The sequence below is a fragment of the Haemaphysalis longicornis genome, unplaced genomic scaffold, assembly GCF_048455015.1.
Source record: "Haemaphysalis longicornis isolate Haplotype H1 unplaced genomic scaffold, Haemaphysalis longicornis Haplotype H1 scaffold_1, whole genome shotgun sequence".
In the NCBI taxonomy this organism is placed as follows: domain Eukaryota; kingdom Metazoa; phylum Arthropoda; class Arachnida; order Ixodida; family Ixodidae; genus Haemaphysalis; species Haemaphysalis longicornis.
In genome coordinates, this window is record NW_027526203.1 from 420,806,636 (window position 1) to 420,829,141 (window position 22,506).

Genomic DNA, 22,506 nt, shown 5'->3' on the forward strand with positions numbered 1-22,506 from the left:
ACAATCACAGAAGTGGCCTCATCAGGCACTGCAGAGCCTTTGTTTCCTTTTTGTCTCGTGACCTTGTAAGCTTTAGACAGCCCACCTGGCTCTAGGCTGGTAGCACTGCCTAAGCACAGCCCAACATTATGTTGGTGACCAGTCAGTTAAATGTTTGGGGATAGCGACATTCCCGTGAACCTCTATGTAGCTTTCTATCCCACTTGAACACTGTTATGCAACATGTGATAACGCTGTTGCACACGCACGACGGGAGTGCGTCTCATCCACTGCCATCCCCGTCAGGTTCGCTTGGTCTGGTCAGGGAGTGCCCTAGCCTGAAACCAGTTCCTGCACTGTGACCACCAACACCAATGGCGAAGTCTTGCGAGGAATCGAACGAAGAAAAAAAGGCTATTGGGAGTACCTCGAGACGTGTTCTGTGCGGATGTCCCGCATGGCTGTATAGCTGGCGGCCACCGAGCCACGATTGCGCTCACACATGGTGGCACACCACTGCCGCTTTAGTGGAGAGTCAATCTCGATATCTACAGTGCTGGTTAATGTTCTGCTCTGACGCTATTTTTTGGCCTACAAATAGTTTGTAGGCAATATCTCGATTGCACTTGCAATAAGCACTGCCTGTTAACTGTGTCGCTTCTGCCTCTATCTCCACTTCTGCAGCTTCTGCCTCTTCTCTATCTCCACGACCAGACCTGCACACAGCGCTCGCATGATGTTTTCCAAGTGTGGATGACTGCAGAGTGGGAATAACCAGTGTGAATCTTACCTTGTAGCAAAAACAGAAGGTGTGCAGGGGACTCTTCACATATGCTTTCATCAGCACTGAACTCCTATGCAGTTTCGTGTATTGGAGGCACTGATGCAGGGAAAAGGCCAACAGGTTCACAAGAGTGCTTCAAAGCAGGACTTCTTTGAGCCTCGTTACAGTAATAACTCAAGTTACAAATTTATTGGACCTTCACACATGCATTTACACCGAGCAACAACATAAAAACTGAAATGCACAGTACAGAGCACAATCAGCCAGTTAGCCACATAAAAATGCCTTAATCTACAAACAATGCTTATTTCACAAATTCAGGTAAGGAAACAATTAGATTCAACAATTGCACACCCTAAAAAAAGCTTTATATATATTACTCAACACAAAATCAAAGCATTATCGAGTTTCCACTAACAGCCAAAGCATCATTACAGAAAAATTCAGAATACCATCAACTGTCCGCTAATGGCAAAGCATCGTTACTACAAGATCACAGCTCTGCACTCTCAAATGAAGTCACTTTGAGATCTTTCCACCCCTGGTCATTATACAGAAAAGGCTACCCTTGCTCGCATACACTATTGTCTACAGGTGTCTGGAGTGGTATCCATACATCCAGCTTGAAACAAGCAATCAGGCCGGGAACCGTAAAAAAATAATATTCGTGATGAAGTATACTGACATCACTAATAGAAGTTAGTACCACCATGTTTATTCAATGTGGTCAGAACACGTCACATAAGCCAAAAAAAGCGCTACTTCAAGTTGCAAAATTTACACTGCTATAGTGAATCCACACAGCTTCATACGAAGCCAACATGGCTTTTCCAGCCTATGTGCTGCCTTCCAAACTACCTGTTTCCCCTACAAGTTCAGAAATAAGGACATGTCTGCAAACATGTTATTATGTTCAGACACCTTGTCACTGCCGTCACTAATCTGAGAATTTGTCCTCGCTTTGGATGTTCTCTTAAATAGGCTCATTCGGTTGAGAGAAAATAGTTGTAGCTAACCATGCATTTAATCTATGCATTGTCCCTACACAACTGAGAGCATCTCCATGCCAATACTAACTAAGGCAAATGGATTGTCAGTTTCCATGAAAGTAAATATACACATTTGTTATTTTCCCTGATTCGCCACAATTTGTGTTTTCTCAAATGTCTAACAAGGAGGCCGTGCAGCAAAGGCTAAACAAAAAAAATTTGAAAGGGAACCACAACAATGCTTTCCCACTACTAAAATTCACAGAAAGCTTGCACGTCCTTGACTGCGTTTATTAAATGCCACGATGCTTTTCAAGGCAGGAGCTCGCCAAACGACCAATGAGCCCTCAGTATCACTAAGGCAGGCCCTTGCAAGTTGCAGCCCCACACACCCTTGCAGCCCCCCTTGCAGCCCCACACACAATCCTGCGCAAGGAAGTGGGCCTTCTAGAGTACCATGCTGAAGACTTGAACAGAAAAAATAACATTTGCAACACGGTACGAAAACATCCAAGGCACTGTGAATGTCCACTGTTCCAACTTCTTGGGGCCATTTTACCGCACTTGGCGAGCAAACATTGGTCACTGGTGGAATGTTCCTCCAAACGGGGACGGCTGCACCGGAACACTGCCGGACTTCCAAAACATTTACACGGAGCTGCGCGCCTTCTAGCACATCCCACTGAGATGGCACTGTGAACGAGGGGAAAAAAAAAAGATACAAGTTTGCAAAACAAGCACACAACAAACTGAACAACAAGTGTGCATAACAGATTAGTGACAGTGGTACACAAAAATTTATCATTGCTACACAAATTACGTGGGCTTTGGTACCTTGTGAAAGATGTCAGAACCACCCATTACTATGGTGATATAGCACATTTAGTTCTACACAGGGCGCACTCTTTTTTTTTTAGCACACTAATAACAATAATAAAGTTCTTTTTGTATGAGGTTAGTACACAATGCTGGATGGAGGGCTGCGGAAAAAGTTGACGAAATGTTAGCTTGGCAATGCTGCAGGCCCGTCACAAATGCAGGCAAAAGCTGCGTTTTGCAGAGAGGCACAGAACCATTCATTTGAACATAGCTGCAATTTCTTTAGCTAAGAACTTCTCCCACAGTTTTGTTGAGGTGAGATGACTGTTATCTGAACCACTTTTACACGGTGACAGGTGCCGTTTGTTTGACCCTTGAACGATTCTTGCTGAAAGTAGCCAACTTAACACACATGAAACCTCAAGATCCCATACGTGGAATTTGTCGCTCATTATAATTAGGTACTAATGCACAGTCCCACCCCTGCTATATACACGTAAACTTTTCAATTCTGGCATACTTTTCTAAAGGACTGTGTATGAATTCAAAGCCAAGTACTGATAGGAACATTTGCGTGACTTGGTTCCATAGCAACAGTGTGAGGCTTGAGAAATAAGCAGGAAAACGGCGTTCCAGCGTCTGCAAGGTGGGCTAAAAGTTGACACAATAAGAAAAAAAAAATGTTTGGAGACTGACGCCACCTTGGTGAGCGCATCCCTGAATATCAACACCTTTTTGATATGCGTTTACTATGCGTCTTTGATATGCGTTTTAAGCGCATCTACTAAGCGACAAAATACGGTACATGGTTTGGTCTAAACCAGCTCAAAAAAAAAAAGATCTAGCCATTTGTAGCCACCAGCAGAAGGTGCAACACTGCCTTGAACATTAACCGGAGGCCAAGCTTTTGCCAAAGGGTCATCAATTTGGAGTAGTCAGAAACACAACTGGAGATTTGCCATCAGAGCCATGCGAGAAAACAGGTTGACATGTGGCAGTATTTGTGGTAGTAAGTTGCCACTTCACATGAGGTGGTGGTGAATGGCTGTATCTTGCTGCCACACTCGCCACTTTAGCAAAGCAGGTAGTCTGGCCAAAAGCCACCAAGAAAGCTAGCTACTAATTTGTCTCTCCTTGACATACGGCAGGCCTGCTAACATGGTTAGCCTTACTGCACTCCTTGACCTGTGCACAGTTCCCTGGTACCATGTTCAGCTGCATCTCTGCAGATATTTTCTTTAAAAATCTGTCACAAAATTTATTCTAAAAATCTGATTTCGAAAATAGTTTCACACAAAAACGAAACTTAGATCTACAATCAGAACAAGACACTACACACATCCCCCAATTTTCGTCATCATAACTGTAAAAATAAAGTTATTTGAGAACCTCTTTCCCATTATAATAAGTGAGGTGCACCAAGTTTATACCACATGCAACAGAAGTGATATTCACACTATTATATTTCTGCACATATTTCTGCCTGTGCATACCTTGCACTCCATGTTGTGGCCTGAGAAAAGCAATAAACAAATATATGTACATTCCCACACACTGGTACAGCAACCTTTCAAACCTCATAAAAAAAACAGTATCTAGTAATTACATCGTGTTTATTCAGACGGACGTAACAGCGGCAGTAATGAAACTTTATTTTTTTTTAACCCATGCAACAGTAGCACATTACTGGGGAAAAAAAATTAATGCACCCAAGAAACAATATTGCTCCACAGCAAGACACATCTACCAAGCTGATTGTTCGCAGCAGTTGCTAAGTTGTCAGAAGTCCCAAGTCCCCATCTCACTTGGGTGAAGGGCAATGCCTATAATCTCCCCCTGCATTCTTTGCCGCACCGCAGCACCTGACCTTGGAAAGGCCAGTGGCTCACAATAAAGACAGGATAATAAAGGGGTGCTGAGCACAGTGCACGGAGCCACCTTTTCTACTGTTATAGAATCTTGGTGTATTTTTGTGTCTTTTTTTTTTTTTTACCTTCTTGCAGTCACAGCTATACATGCATGACCACAGCAGGACATTTAAAATCATACCTCACCACTTAAGCACAACTTAAGCACAGCAATCTTTGGAGGTGTGCAAACATCTGTTTATGCTTCAATGAACCGAACTCCACGTTGCAAGGTTTTGTTGGAGCTTCCTTTTTTTTTTTTTTTAAGAATTCGAATTCAAAAACTAGTCAGAGGACAGTGAAACATCAGAGATGGCGGTGCCACATGGTGGGTTCAAGATAACGATGCGCGTTGTTGCCTTTCCTCGTCTCACTGGGTGGAGCGATTGGAGTGAACGTTCAATTGACTGGTCTCAATTAATACATACAGTAGAATCTCGATGATACGATTCTGGGTGATACGAATTTCGGGATGATACGAATTTCTGAAAAGTCCCGGCAAAATTGCATTGTTTGCAATGGGAAAAATTTCGGCTGTTACGAACGGACCTGCGCGGCCCGGCGGATGATACGAACGAGCCGGCGAGGCGCCCGACTGCCGAACGAGCAAGTGACGGCTCTCTGTCCCCATTTGTCACTCTTCTTTTTCCAGAAACGGCCGGGCTGTTGTTTTCTGCTCGCGAAAACGCGCCCCGCACGCCCCATGCGCGCCGCGAAACCTCTCGCACGCTGCGCGCGCCGCGGCCGGCGGCGGCAACATGGCGGCGGCGTCGGCCGCGAAGTGGCACGGCCGCTTGAGCGACTGCTTCTAGCCGCTCTTTAAAATGCCGCTCAAGGCAGACACGAAGTTTCTTGTGCAGTAAAGGAGCTGATAACGTTGGCGAAAATGGTACTATAAAACACCATCCGCGCCGCTAGTGAAAGTGTCCATAAAGTATCTGCTGGAGTGCTAAGCCTAAACATCTCGGGCGGAGCCAGCGGGCTGTCTCAAGCGTTTCGCAAGTCGTCAGCGTCTTTTTCTGACCGAGGTAGGAGATACCGCGGGCGCGAAATCGTCAATGCGGCCTTGAAAATACAGCGCGCGCAAAGCCGAGGCGTGCGAATCGCGTGCAAAAACGCACCATGCGGTTCACGCTTGACTGTTGCGGCGTGTAGCGAGCTTGGACACCGGGAGTGAGGAGACAAGCGCGAAGCTAGGCAAAGCGTACGCGCTCCAGAAAGGACTGCTTTGTGACGTGGAGATTTAAAAAAAGCAGAAAAAAACATGGATTTGTTCACGCGAAAGTAAGAAAAGAAATAAACGAAAACTTTTTTCAGCGCTCAATTTTTTGCTCTGTGTTGGTTCATACGAATTTCGGATGATACGAATATTTTTCGCGGTCCCGCGAGATTCGTATCATCGAGATTCTACTGTAGTAATATTCTGACTGTCTGAGTTTGAATTTGAAATATTACAGTACATCATATAACAAATAAAAGAAACTTCAAGATTTTTTTTTTTTTTTTTTGAGTTGAAGCTTCAGCAAGTTCTTCTTGCTAGATAGTGGTGCATAGACAAAGTATGTCAAGAATATCATAATTTTTGAAGCAATTTTCATTAATGAACCGCTACAGACCATCCCACCCTTTCAAAAACCCAACTGGAAAGAAATAAATACGGGGCTTGAAAAGGTTCATTACAAAAGCACTGCCGTTTTTTTTTCTTTTCAATGCATGCCATTTGGAGTGCCACCATGCATCACAAACCTGTTGCAGTTTGTTCCTAGACAGTGAGCAGACGACCAGAGCAGACAGGGCATGGGTGGAAAGTTTCAGGGACAGGTGAACCATCCACAGCACTTGAGCTTTCAATCTCGGTAAGCAGGTGCATAATCTTTTGTGCCGTCACATCTTCTTGCACTTCGTCCCCGCAGCTATTGGCTAACACGTTTCCGGCGTCCCCTGCATTTGGTCCATTTTCAACAGCATCTGCAATGGCAGCAAGCGAAATGAATAAACCTACGGGCCACCAAAAGCACACTATTAGAAAGCTGACAAGATAGAAACGTGCCAGCGCAAGTTTATTTAATAACCGGTCAACTGTGTGGTGTGGGCTGCATGCACGAATACACATTAGTGAGGATATGAAAAATATCACCTCCTTCATGCATATGTGTGAAACCAAGGTTACGATAGGATACAGTGAGACTTTGTTCTTCCTTGGTTTGGCACCAACAGGAAACAAACTTGCCGAGACAATAATCAGATCATGAGGAGCAAACATAGCAGCTGCATAAAGGAGATGTAACTGATTACGCGCTGTGGAGTTGGTATATCTGTGACTAATTAACTATGCAACAGAGCTGGTGAATAAATACCTCTGTGCAAACTTTACCTCAGTTTAGCATCTAAGGATATCTTATGTATCTAAGGACCCACGTAATGCAAACCGACATTGGTCCGGATGATTGCTGCAGCAAGTGCCAGTTACCGATTCCAATAAAATTTCATAGAATAAACACAGCAACTGTTCACAGACTCCTTTAGCTGGGGATAAGTGGATGCACTGTAGCTCTTCATTAAATGGGGGCAATAACGGAATTGTGTCATTACCAGTTGGCTTTATTGGTGGGAAGTGCTGCCCTGGACTGTACCACACACACTTTCTTCCGTGCAAAACCTCTAACGAGTCCAGGAGACACTCACTTGACAGCGAAGACACCGTGAGGACCTTGCCCGGCAGTGGCAGTGCAGACTGGCCCGAATGCTGCTGCCGCTCTTCAAGCAAACGCACAATGAGGCACTGCAGCTCAGCCAACTTGGCCTGGACGGACAGAAGAGGACAAAAGGAGGCGACAATATTTCTAACAGATACGAATGAATTATATAGAAAATTGGTTATCAAGTAAACGAGAAAATGCAGTTGTTGTGCTCCTGGCTCTAAAAAGTGTTATAACTACACAATGTGCATTAATGCCACGAAGTAGCCAACTTTTGCACCACAAAAGTTCATCACAAGAGAGGGGTACAATGTCCAAAGTTGGGCATGGTGGAGACATTTTGAGTACAATAACAACTGTCATGAAAATGAAAACACTCCATTATGGAGAAAATTTTACAGTAGCAGCATGCATTAAAGCAGAGTGAGACTGTGGTGCACCCTGCAGCGTAAAGGCCGGGTTTACCTTCTAATAAGGTATAAAGCATTTTTTTTATAATGCACAGTTTGAGTTTAGCTGCACAGGTACACAAAGTTATGGTGCTGCTCCACGCGAAGGAACACTATAATGCTCTTACTGCATAAGCCCTAAAATGATAAAATAACCTTTAGATCCTCTCGATCTTTGGCCAGCTGGGAAATGTAGTCGTCCTTCTCGGCAGCACGTTTGCGCATGATGCCACGTTGCACCTGGTACAAAGCAATGTAGTCCGCTACGATGGGCCCGAAGACGTAACAAAAGAAGAGAAAACAACACAGCATTGTCACAAGCATTGCACAACTGAACAACTTTCACAGCCAAAAGCCCCTCCTCCCAAGTCAGAGCCAGAAAAATGTATTGGTGATGAGCTGTGCTCTCTTAAACTTCCCATACTTCAAAACTTCCCTTTTCAACTTCCACAAGCAGTATGATGAAAACGCAAGATTGAAAAAAAGTTTACAGGGTACTTTCTCAAAAACTTCAAATTGGGGTTTTAGGCACCAAAGCTACGGCTGGGCTACGAGGGGTGCTATAGTGGAGGGCTGCAGATTAATTTAGGCCGTAAGCACCTTTAACATACGTCAATGACTTGGAACACACACAAGCATTTTTATCCTTTGCTTGACAGCTATCAACCATCAAGCTACTACGTCCTAATTGTCTTTCCATTACCTTGAAGTCAGTTCCACTTTGTAAAAACCTAGGTAAAAACATTTGTAAAAACCAGTTCCACTTTGTAAAAAGCCAGGACTTGGGCTATTTCTTCAACAATATTTAGTGAGAACAATATCAAAGCGTCAAAAGCCCGCACAGTAATGGCACCGTGCTTCTCACTCCCCCTTTTGCCATGATGTCCGATGGCTCCTCCCAGATAGCACCACAGCTTTCTGAAACACCAAATCAGCAGCTGAGACTCTGTGCTTTTCCTCCAGTAGCAGCTGTACACAAACCTTGTGAAAGGTACATAACACCCGACAGGCTGGTATGCTACATTAACCTATCCCTTCCAAGGGGATAGAGGCATGCATGAGGGCAAACCCTGCAAGGTTGGGGCCCTCACCAATGGTGTCGGTCTCCCCCTGCAGCTGCGTGACCAGGTGCTCCAGCTGCTGCTTCTGGTCGGACAGGTTGGCTATCTGATCCATGGTGGCCTTGAAGCGTTCCTCCAGCTGCTGCATGGCTCGCTTCAGCTTGGTGTAGCCCTCGCGCGTCACCTCCTCTTGCTCGTGCGACAGCAGCTCCTCTGCACACCCGTCCAATAGGTGGCCAAGAAAGCGGACACACATCAGCTCGGCTCCTGTCCCAATGGCTTTTGAACCTTGCAGGCAGCCTTAGAGCCAATGCACAAAACAAGACTAGGCTGCCATGGCCTAAAAAAACAGGTCCACCTCAACTCCTCCTCCCACGCAATGGAGAGCCTGAGCAAGGCGAGCATGAGTGGAGGCAGAGCGTGCATGCGGTGCTGTTTTATCCTTTGTTCTTCGAGGGATGAACACCACAGTTTGTGTAACTGACTGCACAGCTGTGGAGTACAAGCCAGCTTGCTAGGTGGCCACATGTATTAAGGAGAGGCCTTGCATACTCCTTACACGCCATCAACTTGCTCACACGCACCGTGCCGGGGAAAAAAAAAAAAAAAAAAAAGAATGTGCAACGAGCATATTCAGTTTGACAATGCTATGTGCATTTATTTGGCTGTCAAAAGGGTAGGATAATCTGAGGCTGCACAAGAGCACATTCCGCACTGTAATAAAATGAACGGCACACCACCGAAGGTCCTCAAAATTTTTTCTTTAGGTTACTCCTCATGGTTCATTTAATGTTCTGTGAAAAGTACATGTTCCAGTTTTATTCTCGCCTTCGGGAAAAACCACTGATCGTACGCCTTTTAATAGGCTATCAACACAGATCCCGCATACAATCACAGCCTTTTGATCTCCTACAGTATTTTTTATCATCACATTTATTTCCCGCTTATTTTGTAAATGAAACTAAACTTGATTAAATTTAATGTCAACTTGATTAAATTTAATGTCAATCTGTAATTGGTTGCAAACTTTGATGGTACACAGCTACAATCTCACGCCCCTTTCTTCTTCATGATGTCCTTAGGGTTCCTACAGCGTCGTCTAGGCCACAATGTGCCAATTCAGTTACTGTTTGCGGAGTCACATATAAGAACAAACTAAAAAGTAAATTTAAAAAAATTTCAATGTGCCATGAAATCAAAACGTTCACTCAACAAAAAGCTGTGAAACTAAATGAGTTTTTTTTATTTTGCTAAGAAATATTTACTAAAGTAGGTAAAGTGACAAATAAAAAAGCAGAGTAGATTGCTAATATTTTCTACAACAATGTAAATACTATTTTTTGCCCTGCCAAAACTTCATTCCAAACTCGAATACACCACACTGTAAAGCTCTTCTGCAAACTCAATCGAATACCACACACTATTCAGGAAGTATTGGAACTTTGAAATACATATTGGTACACCTGTAGTCTCTCTGAGACAGCAAGGACACATCAACGACATAATACGGATTGTTCATCACTTTCCAAAGTTTCTATAGCTAGCCATATCCCCAATAGCTGCCTATGAAGTTATATAGGCATGTCTCGGAGCATAACATAGTTCAACTAAACAAGTTTGACTGTGAACAAGTGACTTGCAGGCTTGGCCCTAGCAGAAAAATTCAACTACAAAACCATACAATATCAATTGAAAAGCACAATTTTTTTTCTTAGAAAAAGAATGTACCAGCGAACAAACTTAGTGGAATTCAGAATAGTTTACAGCAGTGGTTCTAAAAAAGAAACACTGCAGGAGATTGCATAGGTCCAATTGTTAGGCAAAGCTCCTTCCTTACACACTAGCCGCTGAACCAATCAAACAAAAGCTATGCAAAAGTTGTCGCTACTACAAAACATGTAGATCTGCTCATAGCACAAGTTTTCAAGTTGGCTTTTCAAGGCCGAAACAAAACAAAAGTAGAAAAGCCAAGGGCACAAAAGGTGCGCATAACACTTGTGCACATGTGACCTGCAGGCACAACCGCAAACCGCATGCTTTGCCATTATGCCACGTGTCAAAGTATGTCCCCGCAACCCCACAGCCACTTCTTTAAGTCCACAAGGGGTCACGTGATGGGGTTTCTCCAACATAATTATGCTGCCAAATGAGCGAAACACTTCCACTGACCTCCACTTTTCTTAAACTCCAACAGTTGATGCTGAAGTGCCTCCCTCTGAGTTTGTTGATCATCCAGCTGACGAACTAACTGGTCTCGTTCCAATTCCAACTGCTGTACAGAAGCTGACAACGATGCTACCTGCAAAGCACATCGCAAATTACCTTTACGCTGCTCGCAACAAAATCAAAAGTTACACCAAAATGCATAGCCATCACCCCAAGTGAAAAACATTTTGTAGATGTCGCAATGCTAGGTGACCGTGACATCACAGTAATAAGGTTGACAATATGGCTAGAAGTTCAAGGGACAACTGTGTAATCTTGTAGCAAAAGTCAGGAGTCTTAGGTAAAGCTCGGAAGACAGCAAAACATCGAAGAGCCCTTTCCAGCTGTTGCATGAGATTGTGAAGTGTTTTGATGCCATCCCAATATTTTCAATTTAGTTATAATCCTACTTCATGGTTGTTGGCTTAATTTTTGTTCAGGTGCAAGTTACAAACAATATATGAGCGTGCACTCTTTTAGACATCACCCTGGAGACTTTCAAGTGTGTAGTCACTCCCAGATGATAAAAGGGAAAGGACACATTGAAACACACTTTTCTCAAGAAAAAAATGTTCAGTTTAAGAAGCAATTACTGTTACAACTTACTAGTCATGCTAATTTTGGCTAATCCAAAGGTAATTTCTGTTATCGGCTACACACACAATATAAAACATTTGCTACAACAAACATTTCTTGCCTCTTCAAGTGAACATTAACACAAGCTGACTGCAGTATTTTTTAAACAAAAATTTCAGTTTAACAACGATAAATAGAGTGAGAAAAAAAAATGGAACAGACAAGAGAAGAATGGACAGAACTAACACTTTGGTCGTGCCTGTCCTTCTTGCATCAGTTTTTTTTTTTTTCGTTTCTGTGCTCGACATTTTTTCCATGCAAACAATACCTGCTGAACAGCAAGTATTATTAAGACTGATCTAGGCTAGTTTTATAATATAAGTATTATACAGTGAAACTCCAATATTATGAACTTGGACAGAGCAAAATAGGCTAAATATAGAACACTTGAAGTTCTATCATTATGCACATAAAAATTATTCTTTATAATAAATCAGGTGTTCGACATATTGATTGAAGTTCTAAGCACACGCAATCTGTCCCCAAATGGCCACAGACATGCTCTTCTGCTGGCTTTGTGTTTTGCAGCGCTTCTATCCAGTAGCCACCTATTACCACGTGAACGACTCCGGAGCTACTTCCGTCTTGCACACCAATGAAAGATTATCGCCCCCTCAGGAAGTTACACAAAGATCTTTCTCCTGCCGGTATGCTGTGACGATACTGCTACAGAGCTGCCACACCGTCTTTCGCTGCCGAAAGATCACAAGCTTCCAATATTACACAAAGACCTTTCTCCTGCTGATATGCCGCGACAATACTGCTGTTACATCGCCTTGCACTGCCGAAAGATGATCACTTCCTTTCCATGCTACGCAACTTTCCCCCGCTGATATGCTCCCCTGCTGATATGCCATGACAATACTGCTACAGAGCTGCTGCATTGTCTCGTGTCACCGGGAGATGATCACCGACTTGCAATTTTGCATGAAGATCTTTCTCCTGCTGATATGCTGTGATGATACAGCTCAGGGATTCAAAGAAGCAGACTAGAGTTCACTCAAATGATGTCGCGTGTTGAAGATGCGATCCTCATCAATAGAGCCAAATGCAGTGTTAAAGCGAAACTCTCTGCCTACAGCAAATAGGTGTACTTTCCTGCGCAATAAATTATATTTAGAGTAATTATTCAGTGTGAAGGGCTTTTCCATTCGTTAGTGTGTTTTTGCATTACTGTTCACAACATTGTGTATAACGAATCTTGTGCTGAAGTTTGTTGAAGGGGATTCGGTTATATCAAACTATGTACTTGATATTGATTGATTGATTGATTGATTGTAGGGTTTAACGCGCCAACGCAACGCAGGCGATGAGGCGCGCCGTAGTGGAGGGCTCCGGATTAATTTTGACCACATGGGGATCTTTAACGTGCGCCGAAATCTCGCACACACGGGCGTTTTTACTTTTCGCCTCCATCAGAAAAGCGGCTGCCGCGGCCGGGAATCGAACCCGCGACCTCGTGCTCAGCAGCGCAACGCCTTAGCCAATGAGCCACCGCGGCGGGTTATGTACTTGATATACTGAGCAAAATCGCTTGAGTCACAGTTTCTTATAAATGGGTTTGACTAAAAGGCAACAGCCTATAATGAAATATCCCATTATAATGGGCATAAAGTACCTTGCAGTGAATGATGCAGTATTTGGTATGCAACAATGAGGCATACAAGACATTTTCCTGACTGTTATCTCAAAGTTGCTTAAAAAATGTGATTATGTTCCAATTGCACAAACTAAACTAAGGTTAAGGTGAAACTTATTGTGAGGTTTTCAATAAAAATTATGGTACTTTTTAAAATTAATGGCAATGGGTGCACACATAACCAAATACATACAAGAGTAAAAAAAATCTTCATAGGTAAATACTGCTGAAATCTAATGAAAATAAAGCTAAAAAGTAAATTTTAACCTGGTTTGCAAGCTCCACACAATCTTCTGGCACATTTGTAATTGCAATACTGGCTCTTGACACTAATTTCAAACTAGGAGTTAAAACCATGAAGCACTTTCATCAAATATTTTATGTGCTGGAATATTACAATAAAAAGACCATGCACAACAAGCCAGAAAGTTTTTACGGCTGTTTGGTGGGGGGAAAAAAACAAGCAAAGCATGACAACAAGAGCTTAGTAAAAAACATGCAATTTTTGTATTTACGTGGTCAAGTCAGTGCTGCTTCTCATTTACGTCTCTAAAAGGTTTGAAATATATGTATAATTTTTTCTTCCATTTTTTTTTGTAATAAACATGAACCCAAAAATCAGTGAACATTTTGGTAGATTTTGATGGATATCTACCGTATGTAAAATATCTGACATTTGCAGACACCTTCAAATACATAGTAAATGCCTTTAAGGCCAACTGCACTCAAATTTCCCCTCGGCCAAATTTATTTTGAACGTACAGTACGTACCACCAAACCAACTGGGACATGACTGGCAGCCCCGTATAATGCATTGTTAATTAATTAGAAACATTTAAAATAGCCCCATCGCAGGCGACCCTACACCTGCCGGCAGATCGCGCAACAGCCATGACGCGGAAGTAACAATACAACGGCCAGGTGCTTGGTTCTCTGGTCAGCCAGGAGAACCATTTGAGCTCCGCTGGGCACACTACTATAAGGGCTGCTGCAAGGACGAAGCATCGCGTGCAGGTTTGCTTTGACCGGCCGGCCACTTGCGGCCACTTGCTCACTGGCTGAAACGTAACTTCAGCCTGGACGTAATGGCCGCGCTCTTCTCAAATTCAGTTTCGAAATCAACTATTTTTGATTGCAGTTTGCACTGCAGATACACGCATTTCAGCTGTCATATTTGGTATCCTGCAGACTTTTTAGGCAGACTATATGGAAATAAGGTTTTCAAGAGATTGAAATTTTAAGTGCAGTTGGCCTTTAACCATACTTCCAGATGGTTTTATCCCGTGAGCCGGTCTATGAGATAGCTAGGTATGAGTTACTCTAGAGCAAGAACTACTGAGCCTCACTGGCCACACAGCACTGTCTGAAAACCCATGCACAGTACAGAAGCTCACCGCTGCGACAAAAGCGGCTTTAATGACAAAGAGGTTACATAAAACCACATGACGGTTGCTCACAGTGAAGGCGGAATGCTAAGAAAGATTAAAAAGTAACACCCAGACTACATTATACAGAGCATCACTGTGGCCATGGGGTCATGTTCCCCCTGTGACCAGTGCTAACGGTTCTTTCAAGCTGAGTTCCCAGGCAAACAATGCAAGATTCCAACTGGGCTTGGTGGAGAGGGGGTTCCTCCGTGAGAAGGAATGCCCACCAATCAGAGGGTGTCCTCATTTGCGAGTCACATGGGACAGCAGAGACGCATGCCACAAGGGAGCTGGCACACTTGTAAGTGCGCTGCCTCCACAAGCCGGGCTAGGCCCAACCCCATATGCAAACGAGGCATGGAGGCCTGGAAGGCTCCCCCAATCTTAAATCACTTGCATGCAGGATGAATAATGACACAATGTGTGCACACAAGAGCAGATAATTTTAAAAGAAGCTGCACATCAGCAATGCAGTGCTGTCAGAGAACTTTTACACTGGCTTTTAATTTGCTAAGTGCAGATTGCAGTGTCACGACCACAGTGAAAATAAGAGCAATAAAAATGGACAGGATGAATGGTGCATGGCTCCTTGCATTTACAATGAAAACTACAAAGTAATGACAACAGTCACAGCTTATTCACAATCAGATACAAGCCCTGCAGCTATGCTGCACATGTGGAGCCCCCAGATTAGTCCCCAATAAGCAATACACCTTGATGCAGCAATCTGTACAGTGATTTGTAATCCATTGCTGCAAATGAAGGGGACAAGAAAAAAAAAGGAGGCCAAGAATCTCACCAAGTCGTGGACCTTGCCAGAATCCTTCTCATGAACGTCAACCGCCATCTGTGCCCTCTCAGCTAGTGCTTTTCGCAGGTCTGAATTCTGCGTCACCAGGGCGTTGGTCCTTGCCTAAAATAACATTGGTATCAACAAGCTGCCAACTCAGGAGAGAGCACCTCCCCTGTTGGCTCAATGGATCACAAAGAAGCAGAGGAGGAGGAGGAGGAGGCTGCAGTGTGCACAACAAGAGCATTGAAGGGGCAACGGCTGCCGGGCACAGTACTAGCCAGTGCGACACGAGGCAAAGTATGCCTCCATGTGCCTAAACACTGGTGTGCTGGGATTGGTGTACAAGGAGGTGAGAGGGAAGCACAAAAGATACACACCCAAAAATCAGCTTCCCAGTTACTGTTTGTTATTGTGTCGCTGTACTGCTTGCTCCCCTGTGCTTTGCATGCAATCAACGTTTGAGGACAGTGATTCAGATAACTACCATAAACTCGGATTTAGGTAAATCCTTTAGCTGAATTAAGAATTAGCATTCTGTTTGCATGTACAGAAGGTTACCAAAGACAAACGTAACCCCGACAGCCATAGTTGTGCTGCCTTGCACCCTTGTTAGTCACCTAACATAGCTCGACATGAGGTTAGCTAAGTAGGAGTCGATCTGATTGCAAGTAAGAAGTGAGACTACGGTATGTACGTAATACATTCCTAAATAAGCAATCAGCTGGGAATGCTGTTTACTTCAAGCCAAATAATTCACCGTACCAGCGAACATTACACAGGAGAAAGCTAAAGAAAGGAACATGCACTAGAGACCTTCTTTTTAACTTTGTCCAGTGTAACGTTTGCTAATACGATGAATTCCGTACTTAGTAACCAACTTGCCCAACTTTCTGCTTTAACTGTGCTTCACACCAACATGCTACTTGAGACATTCCACGGAATGTGATTTTTGTTACAGACTAAATTAAGAAATAGGAGTGCTGTGCAATTTTTACAAAATCATAATTTCTAATACTGTTTGCAGGGAAAGGGTTCCCAAAAATTTATGCTAGGGGGTGTGTCATGCTGTACCAAAGGGGTGCGAGACGGTGTCTGGCAGTACTTATGCTGCACACTAGCGCTTGGAACTGGGAGTGGTTTCCAACAGTAAAAAAAAAGGGGGAAGGGGGGACCAAAGCACTTACTAGGCCACCCCTTTCCAACAACAGGCTGAAACAATGAGTGGCATAAACAGGAGGCAAGTGAGCCTCACATTTATAGTAGGCCGCTTTCCTAAAGCATACTGTTTGAAGCAGGCAAGCCACCATGAAAATGATCCAGTTTAGACACTGCTCCTAATATGAAAATTAGTAAATAAAAAAAAACTGCCCTCCAATGCTTTCCAGAGTCATTTTCTGCTCCCAGTGACCAAACACATGGCTCCTGACTGATATCCTGACTTTGCACGACATCGTTGCTCCTTGCGCCACCATAAACAAGACAACAGGCAAAGAGTAAAGTTAGAACGTTATAACGCAAAAAAAAAAAAAATACTACCGTTGTTTTCAGTGGTGGCATGCTCAAAACAGTAATAAACTAACCCCTCCTCTCTCCCTCCACCAAATAGGGAGGGAAGGGGGGGGGGGGGGGGGTTAGTTACTGCAAGACTCGGAATGGAAATTCTCGTGGGCACCCCATAAATGCATGGCACCAACTTTCAAGACTGCCTGTTCCCCCACTGGCGGCGGCCCCACCTGTGCCTGTGCCAGCTCCTGCTGCAGGATCTCGGTGAGCTGGCACTGTGCCTGGTAGTGGCGCACCCTGTCGGCCAGCTGGCTCTGCTGGTACTGATCCCGGCTGGACAGCTGCGCCAGCCCCTGCACCTGTCCCTCCTTGGCCGACAGCTGCAGCACACCACACCCAGCCACCACCTGAGCTCAGGGCCCCTCCTAGACACCTAGCCCGTTTCCCTGACATCAACGACGCTCAGACCCCCCACCACCAACTACGGCTGCAGCACTCGCTCGCTGCGCTGGTGCCAGGTGATGCGTCAGCGTTTTTTGCTTTTAGCAACAAATGCCGCAAAGCAACGTGATGCTGTTGTTCGTCCTTTGTGCTCCTCCTCAGTAAGAATTTTGTACCGAGAAAACAGCAGTGGGCTATTTTTATGTGTCATCAGTCATCTTGAACATAAATTGTGGCACCTACTTCTTGCCTCACTGCTTCTGCAAGGTACACTCCGAGAGAGCTATGCAGCATTCAACAAGAGGCAGATTGAGAGAAACCTTTTTTTTTTAACAGGACAGAATAAACGTGGCTCAAGGCAAAAACTTGTCTACGACAGAAGTATGCACATTATGACGCATCGTCCTGGCCGACAACAGGGTGATGTGAGGAAGAGAATTATTAGCAGGATGAAACAGTAGAGTGGAATGAAGAGGACGTGAATGATCCTGCTCCTCACAAGAGGCATTCTGTGTATCAGCCGACAGTAGAGTGAATAAACATGTCCCTCCTGAGAGGCAGGATCCCGATCCTCGTTCTCAAGGGGGGACACTGACGTGTCATGCAACAGAAGGAGAAGCAGAGTCGGGAGGTTTCTCCACAGAAAAGGCAATACAGCGGGCAATTGCGTGTTCCTGAATACACCCACCACCTGTCGTTATATCATCATGATCTCACCACTTCAATAATAAAAAAAAAATAATAAGAAGCCGAGTTTCCTCTCCACCCCCCCTTTTCCAAACTTGAGAAGCACTCACTCTAGAGCGCTAAGCTTTACAAAACTGGTCCACAGTGTACGTGTGTTGAGCCAGTGCAAGGTGAAATTGCACTCTCACACTTGCCACTTCGGCAGTTCACTCCAGGCAGTTCACTCACCTTGATGTGTTACTGAGTGTTCTGTGAGTGACATTTGAATTGGAAATGACACACGTCATATTCACTCATGGCCTAGACTCGCCATGCCGAATGGCAGCTTCAGTATGGCGTGGCCTCATCAGCAATCAGAATGGTAGTATCAATGCAGCTGACTATGCTTGACTAAGTGTTGTCCGCATAGCTCAAATTTGCATTTTATTTAGCTTGCACTACACGCAGTAATTTGCTTCAAAGGCCTCACTAGTAATGAAAAGAAAAGAATTACTCTCACACTTGCACAACTCCAAGGTGTTCTACTCTATCCCACCAGCCACACATGCCACGTATGCACTATAAGCTTGTGACGGTCAATACAACAGTGCAAAACAGGCAAAACAACAGTGCAATAAGGATGGGACTGCTAAAGCAGCAAGATTTTAATCCTGAGCGTCAGTGGGGTTTGTTTTAGAAGTATCCAGGAGCACAGTTACCAGCAAGTTTCCCAGCAATAAAAAACAAATATGAACGTTATGCGCTGCTCTCCAACCATGACTGACTGGAAGAAACATAAGCACAAGCAGGTGCTAGCGGGAAAGCCCATAAAACAAGGGGAAAAAAGAAAAATTCCCACATAGGAATTTACCAGGCAAGTGAAATAAACGGCGGTGATGAAGGAAGCCATGGCAGGAAACGAATGGGCAATGTGGCGTTGAAAGCAGCGCCGAAATCACTGATAGTAGACATTGGTGGTCAAAGGTGGAAAAAAACAGTAGGGCGATCCAGCAGAGAGAGCAAGAAACGTGGAGCAAGAGATCCACAGCACCAAAGGGTGGTGGAGGCAGTGTTCAAGGGAGAAAGAAACACAGTACGACGAGTCGACAAAGCAGCCTCAACGGTAGGAAAGAAATCATTACCGGTTTTTCGCTTGAGCACCACAGCTTCCAGGTGCGCGTGAGCCATTGTATGAAGTGGACAGCATGTTCTTTTGCATCATATAGCAGGCCATTTATTGTAATGTTTCTATGGTGAGTTCCCCAGAACCACAGTGATTCGCAATTTAGAAAAAAAGAGGATAACCGCATAGCCGTGGATGCATAATCGGGGTTCCACCGCAAAAATCTTTTCGATTTTTCGGTGTCACAAAAGTAACTCTGCAACCAAGCAAGCAAGGACTTTGTCCTTATGAAGCAGCATCACTCCGTTCCCATGTAGGTAAAAGTCCAGTACTAGCAGCGCGATAGAGAATGTTAATTACAGGTGACAATAGGCTGCATGCAACCTGCATCTGGTTAATACAAAACCACCTTTAATTATGAAAACAATGCGTAGAATTAATCTAAGTGAACATCTTTACAATAAAAAAAAATCATGAGACTTGGCAAAAAATTCTTACAAGTTCTGGGGCTCAAACCCAGCCAGCCAGCATAAGAAACCACAACTTTACCCCCAGACAACAATGGTCGAATATTGGCGCCTTTTAGCATTTGCTCAAGAGAGCAGCGGGAGTGTTCAAAACCAACCAGTGGATGGCGCTAGATGTACACACAGAGTTACGGGCTTGTACCTATATGGGAATGGCAGTATTGAGTCATGGCTTCTCCCTGCAGGTTCTAATGGGAAACTAGTGAAAAAAAAAAATTATGTTTGTCTAGATTGACAAACTCGCCAAGGAAACAGATTACACCACTTCAGGAAACAACATTTTTAAAATAATTAGAGGTGCACGAACACTTGAGACTTCACCTTCAATTTGACTCGCACCGCTCTTTTACTGTTCGAAGTATTCAAATAGTGTAGACCGCTTATAATGTATGTTGCGGGAGCCGTGAAAATCCCCACTATAAGCAGTACCGCACTATAACCAAAACATGCGTGATGCCAACCACATTGCAACGCACCTTTCAATCAGTCTTTCTTTATCATCACTCAAACAAAGGCCTCTTAAAAACAGAGGCGCGGTCTTTCAATTCGTCTTTTTTTTTTTTTTTTCCCACATCAGCTGCTGCTGCAGGGTCTTACAAGCTGCTGCAAGGTCTTACAAACCGCGAGCACGGCTTTAACTTCCTTCATGTTTGTGTTCTGAAGGACCACGGCTGCATTTCTTACTGTCTATGAACGGCTGCCGCAGAACGTGATAAGAACACAAGCTTTTTTTTCACCCCACCTCGCATTCGCGCTGCGGAAGGCAGATGCTTATCAGCACAGTATAGGTAGCGGAAACCAGATCACAGCTAGCTATCTCCAGATGTTCAAAAAGTGAAAAGGCGGTTGCTTATCTGCACAACATTCTAATAGAAACAACTAACCCGGAATGGGGGGCTGGCTATCTTCCGAGGTGCCTCAAGCTAAAGCCCCTCCATACTGCTCTTATCCGCCGCCCTCAAGCAAGGGCAGTTGTGGTTATCATGTGGGTACAAACAGAACACGTGAACTAAAGGGTGCCTGTTTTTTTTCCTTTGTGCGTGAAAGTTAGAAGAGAGCACGGAGCGCGCTGCGTCAGGTGGCCGATTTCGTCTTTCTTTTTTCTTTCTCGCGACCCTAAAACGATGCCCCAGCTGTGCTGGTCGATCAGCGGGCCCTCCAAAAACCGCACTATAGGCGGTATTGGGCTCTAGGCAACCGTGTATTAAGCGTTATGCTTATGCATTGAGTTCTATGGGAGGCAAACCAGTGGTCAGAAAAACCTGCGTTATATCCAGTCCCACACTATAAGCAGTTACGTTTAGTCTTCACAGTATCCTGAATTTTTTCATATATTCAAAGATTACAATAATACCGGATTAAAAGTTAGCTCTCTGAACGTTACGGCATGGCCAGAGTTCCTAAGCCAGCTTTCCAGCCCTACACCGCAGCTATGCAAGAAAGCCTAACACGTGTAAAACCTTGCTTAAATATGTAATCATGAGGCATTCTAGCTGAAGTGGAACACAATTGGCACGTAGATTTAAAAGGAAAAGAGTAAGCTTATTATAAACCGAAATGTATAGTATTAAACACTACATACTTTAGCAACTTGGTTCTTGCAAAAAAAAAAAAAAAAAATCAAGGTCAACCAAAAGCCAATTTATAACTAGCAATGGCTACATTTAGATATAAAATAACCAGGGGAACAAATGGTGAATTCAAAACCAGGGCTTGACACATGAAACAAAAGAAGCGAATTATAGAATGTATGGCTGATGGTTCCAATTTAACTTAAACAAACCAAACAAACTTAAAGGGGCACTGACATAAAAATTTTGAATCTTGTTTTTTTTGTTGCGATAAGTAGCTAGTGACCTACTTATAACCTGTAGAAACCTCATTTGCTTCAGCGTGCGACGGTTGTTTAATTAGAGGCATTTTAAATGCGGCCAGTCGCAGTTTCGGTTTCCGCGAGTGCCGCGAAACGATGGATTTTGTGGATTTTGTGTGAACAAAGCTGACCACGTGACCGTCGGAGGGATATCACAGAGCAGAGCCGCCGTAGCACTGTCGAATCCGCATAGACGGCAGTTTCTGCGAATGCCCCCACGTACTGATCTCGTGAGGCGCTTAATTAAAAAGCGACCGTGGATGTGACGCAGGCGCTGCGAGTGCAAATGCTACCGCGGCTAAAGAACGACGCGCGACGCTCGAGACGGTGGGTGGCAAGACGCGCGCTGGGAGCAGCCGGCCGGTCTGCCTACAGGTCTGCCTACAGATGTGTTCGGCTTAGCACTGCGGCGGATATTCGAGTGCCGCTCTCGTAAGCGATGCAGATGACAATTTTTAATGCAACCCGCCATCGCATCATTAATTCCTTTCTCAAGTAAGCCACCATGGTCGGGACTCGGGGACAATTTCGTGCAGCGGTAACAAGCTATCACTCGAGCTACCTGCGCCGGCCTGGGCCACTTCGCGGCCGTGGCCGCCGCCTGCACAGCGACCGTGCGGCTAGCTCAGTGGGCTTTTCGTGCCTCCGGCGCGTTTTCGCATCCAATGGTAATAAACAGTAATAGAAACAGAGTGCCTGGAATCGCTGTAGAACTTTGGTAGCGGCCAGCTGCCCCATGAGCTGACGAAATCACGGCGCCTGCGCTACAGTGAACTAGAAGTATTCTAGTTCACTCTACCTGCGCCGCCAACGATCGGGTCGTTCGTTCTCGAGAGCAGAAGCTCCGCCCTCCGGCCCTCCTATTGGAGCGGCGAGCCGGGCGAGCTGGCGAAAAACGCCGGCAGTGCGGAAGCGGCAAACACAAACTCGTGACGTGTTTGGATGTTGTTTATTTACACGATATCCTCGGGATGTCGATTGCGCGT

At 44.5% G+C, this 22,506-nt stretch overlaps 1 protein-coding gene across 4 annotated transcripts in view; it reads right to left on the minus strand.

Annotated features, from left to right (window-relative positions):
* Positions 1-924: 924 nt before the first annotated feature.
* The window catches only part of LOC144155638 (golgin subfamily A member 2-like), a 54,923-nt gene continuing 33,341 nt past the window's right edge, over positions 925-22,506 (minus strand). For 3 of the 4 annotated variants that reach the window (XM_077687208.1, XM_077687207.1, XM_077687210.1), the window contains 8 exons: positions 17,121-17,270; positions 15,394-15,507; positions 10,857-10,986; positions 8,718-8,900; positions 7,783-7,889; positions 7,164-7,281; positions 6,225-6,446; positions 925-2,445 (listed from right to left, as the gene is read on the minus strand). In XM_077687208.1, the coding sequence (XP_077543334.1) occupies positions 6,241-6,446; positions 7,164-7,281; positions 7,783-7,889; positions 8,718-8,900; positions 10,857-10,986; positions 15,394-15,507; positions 17,121-17,270 (1,008 nt within the window). In that variant the 3' untranslated portion in view covers positions 925-2,445; positions 6,225-6,240. The remainder of the gene's footprint in view (positions 2,446-6,224; positions 6,447-7,163; positions 7,282-7,782; positions 7,890-8,717; positions 8,901-10,856; positions 10,987-15,393; positions 15,508-17,120; positions 17,271-22,506) is intronic. The other variant, XM_077687209.1, reaches the window with a different exon arrangement.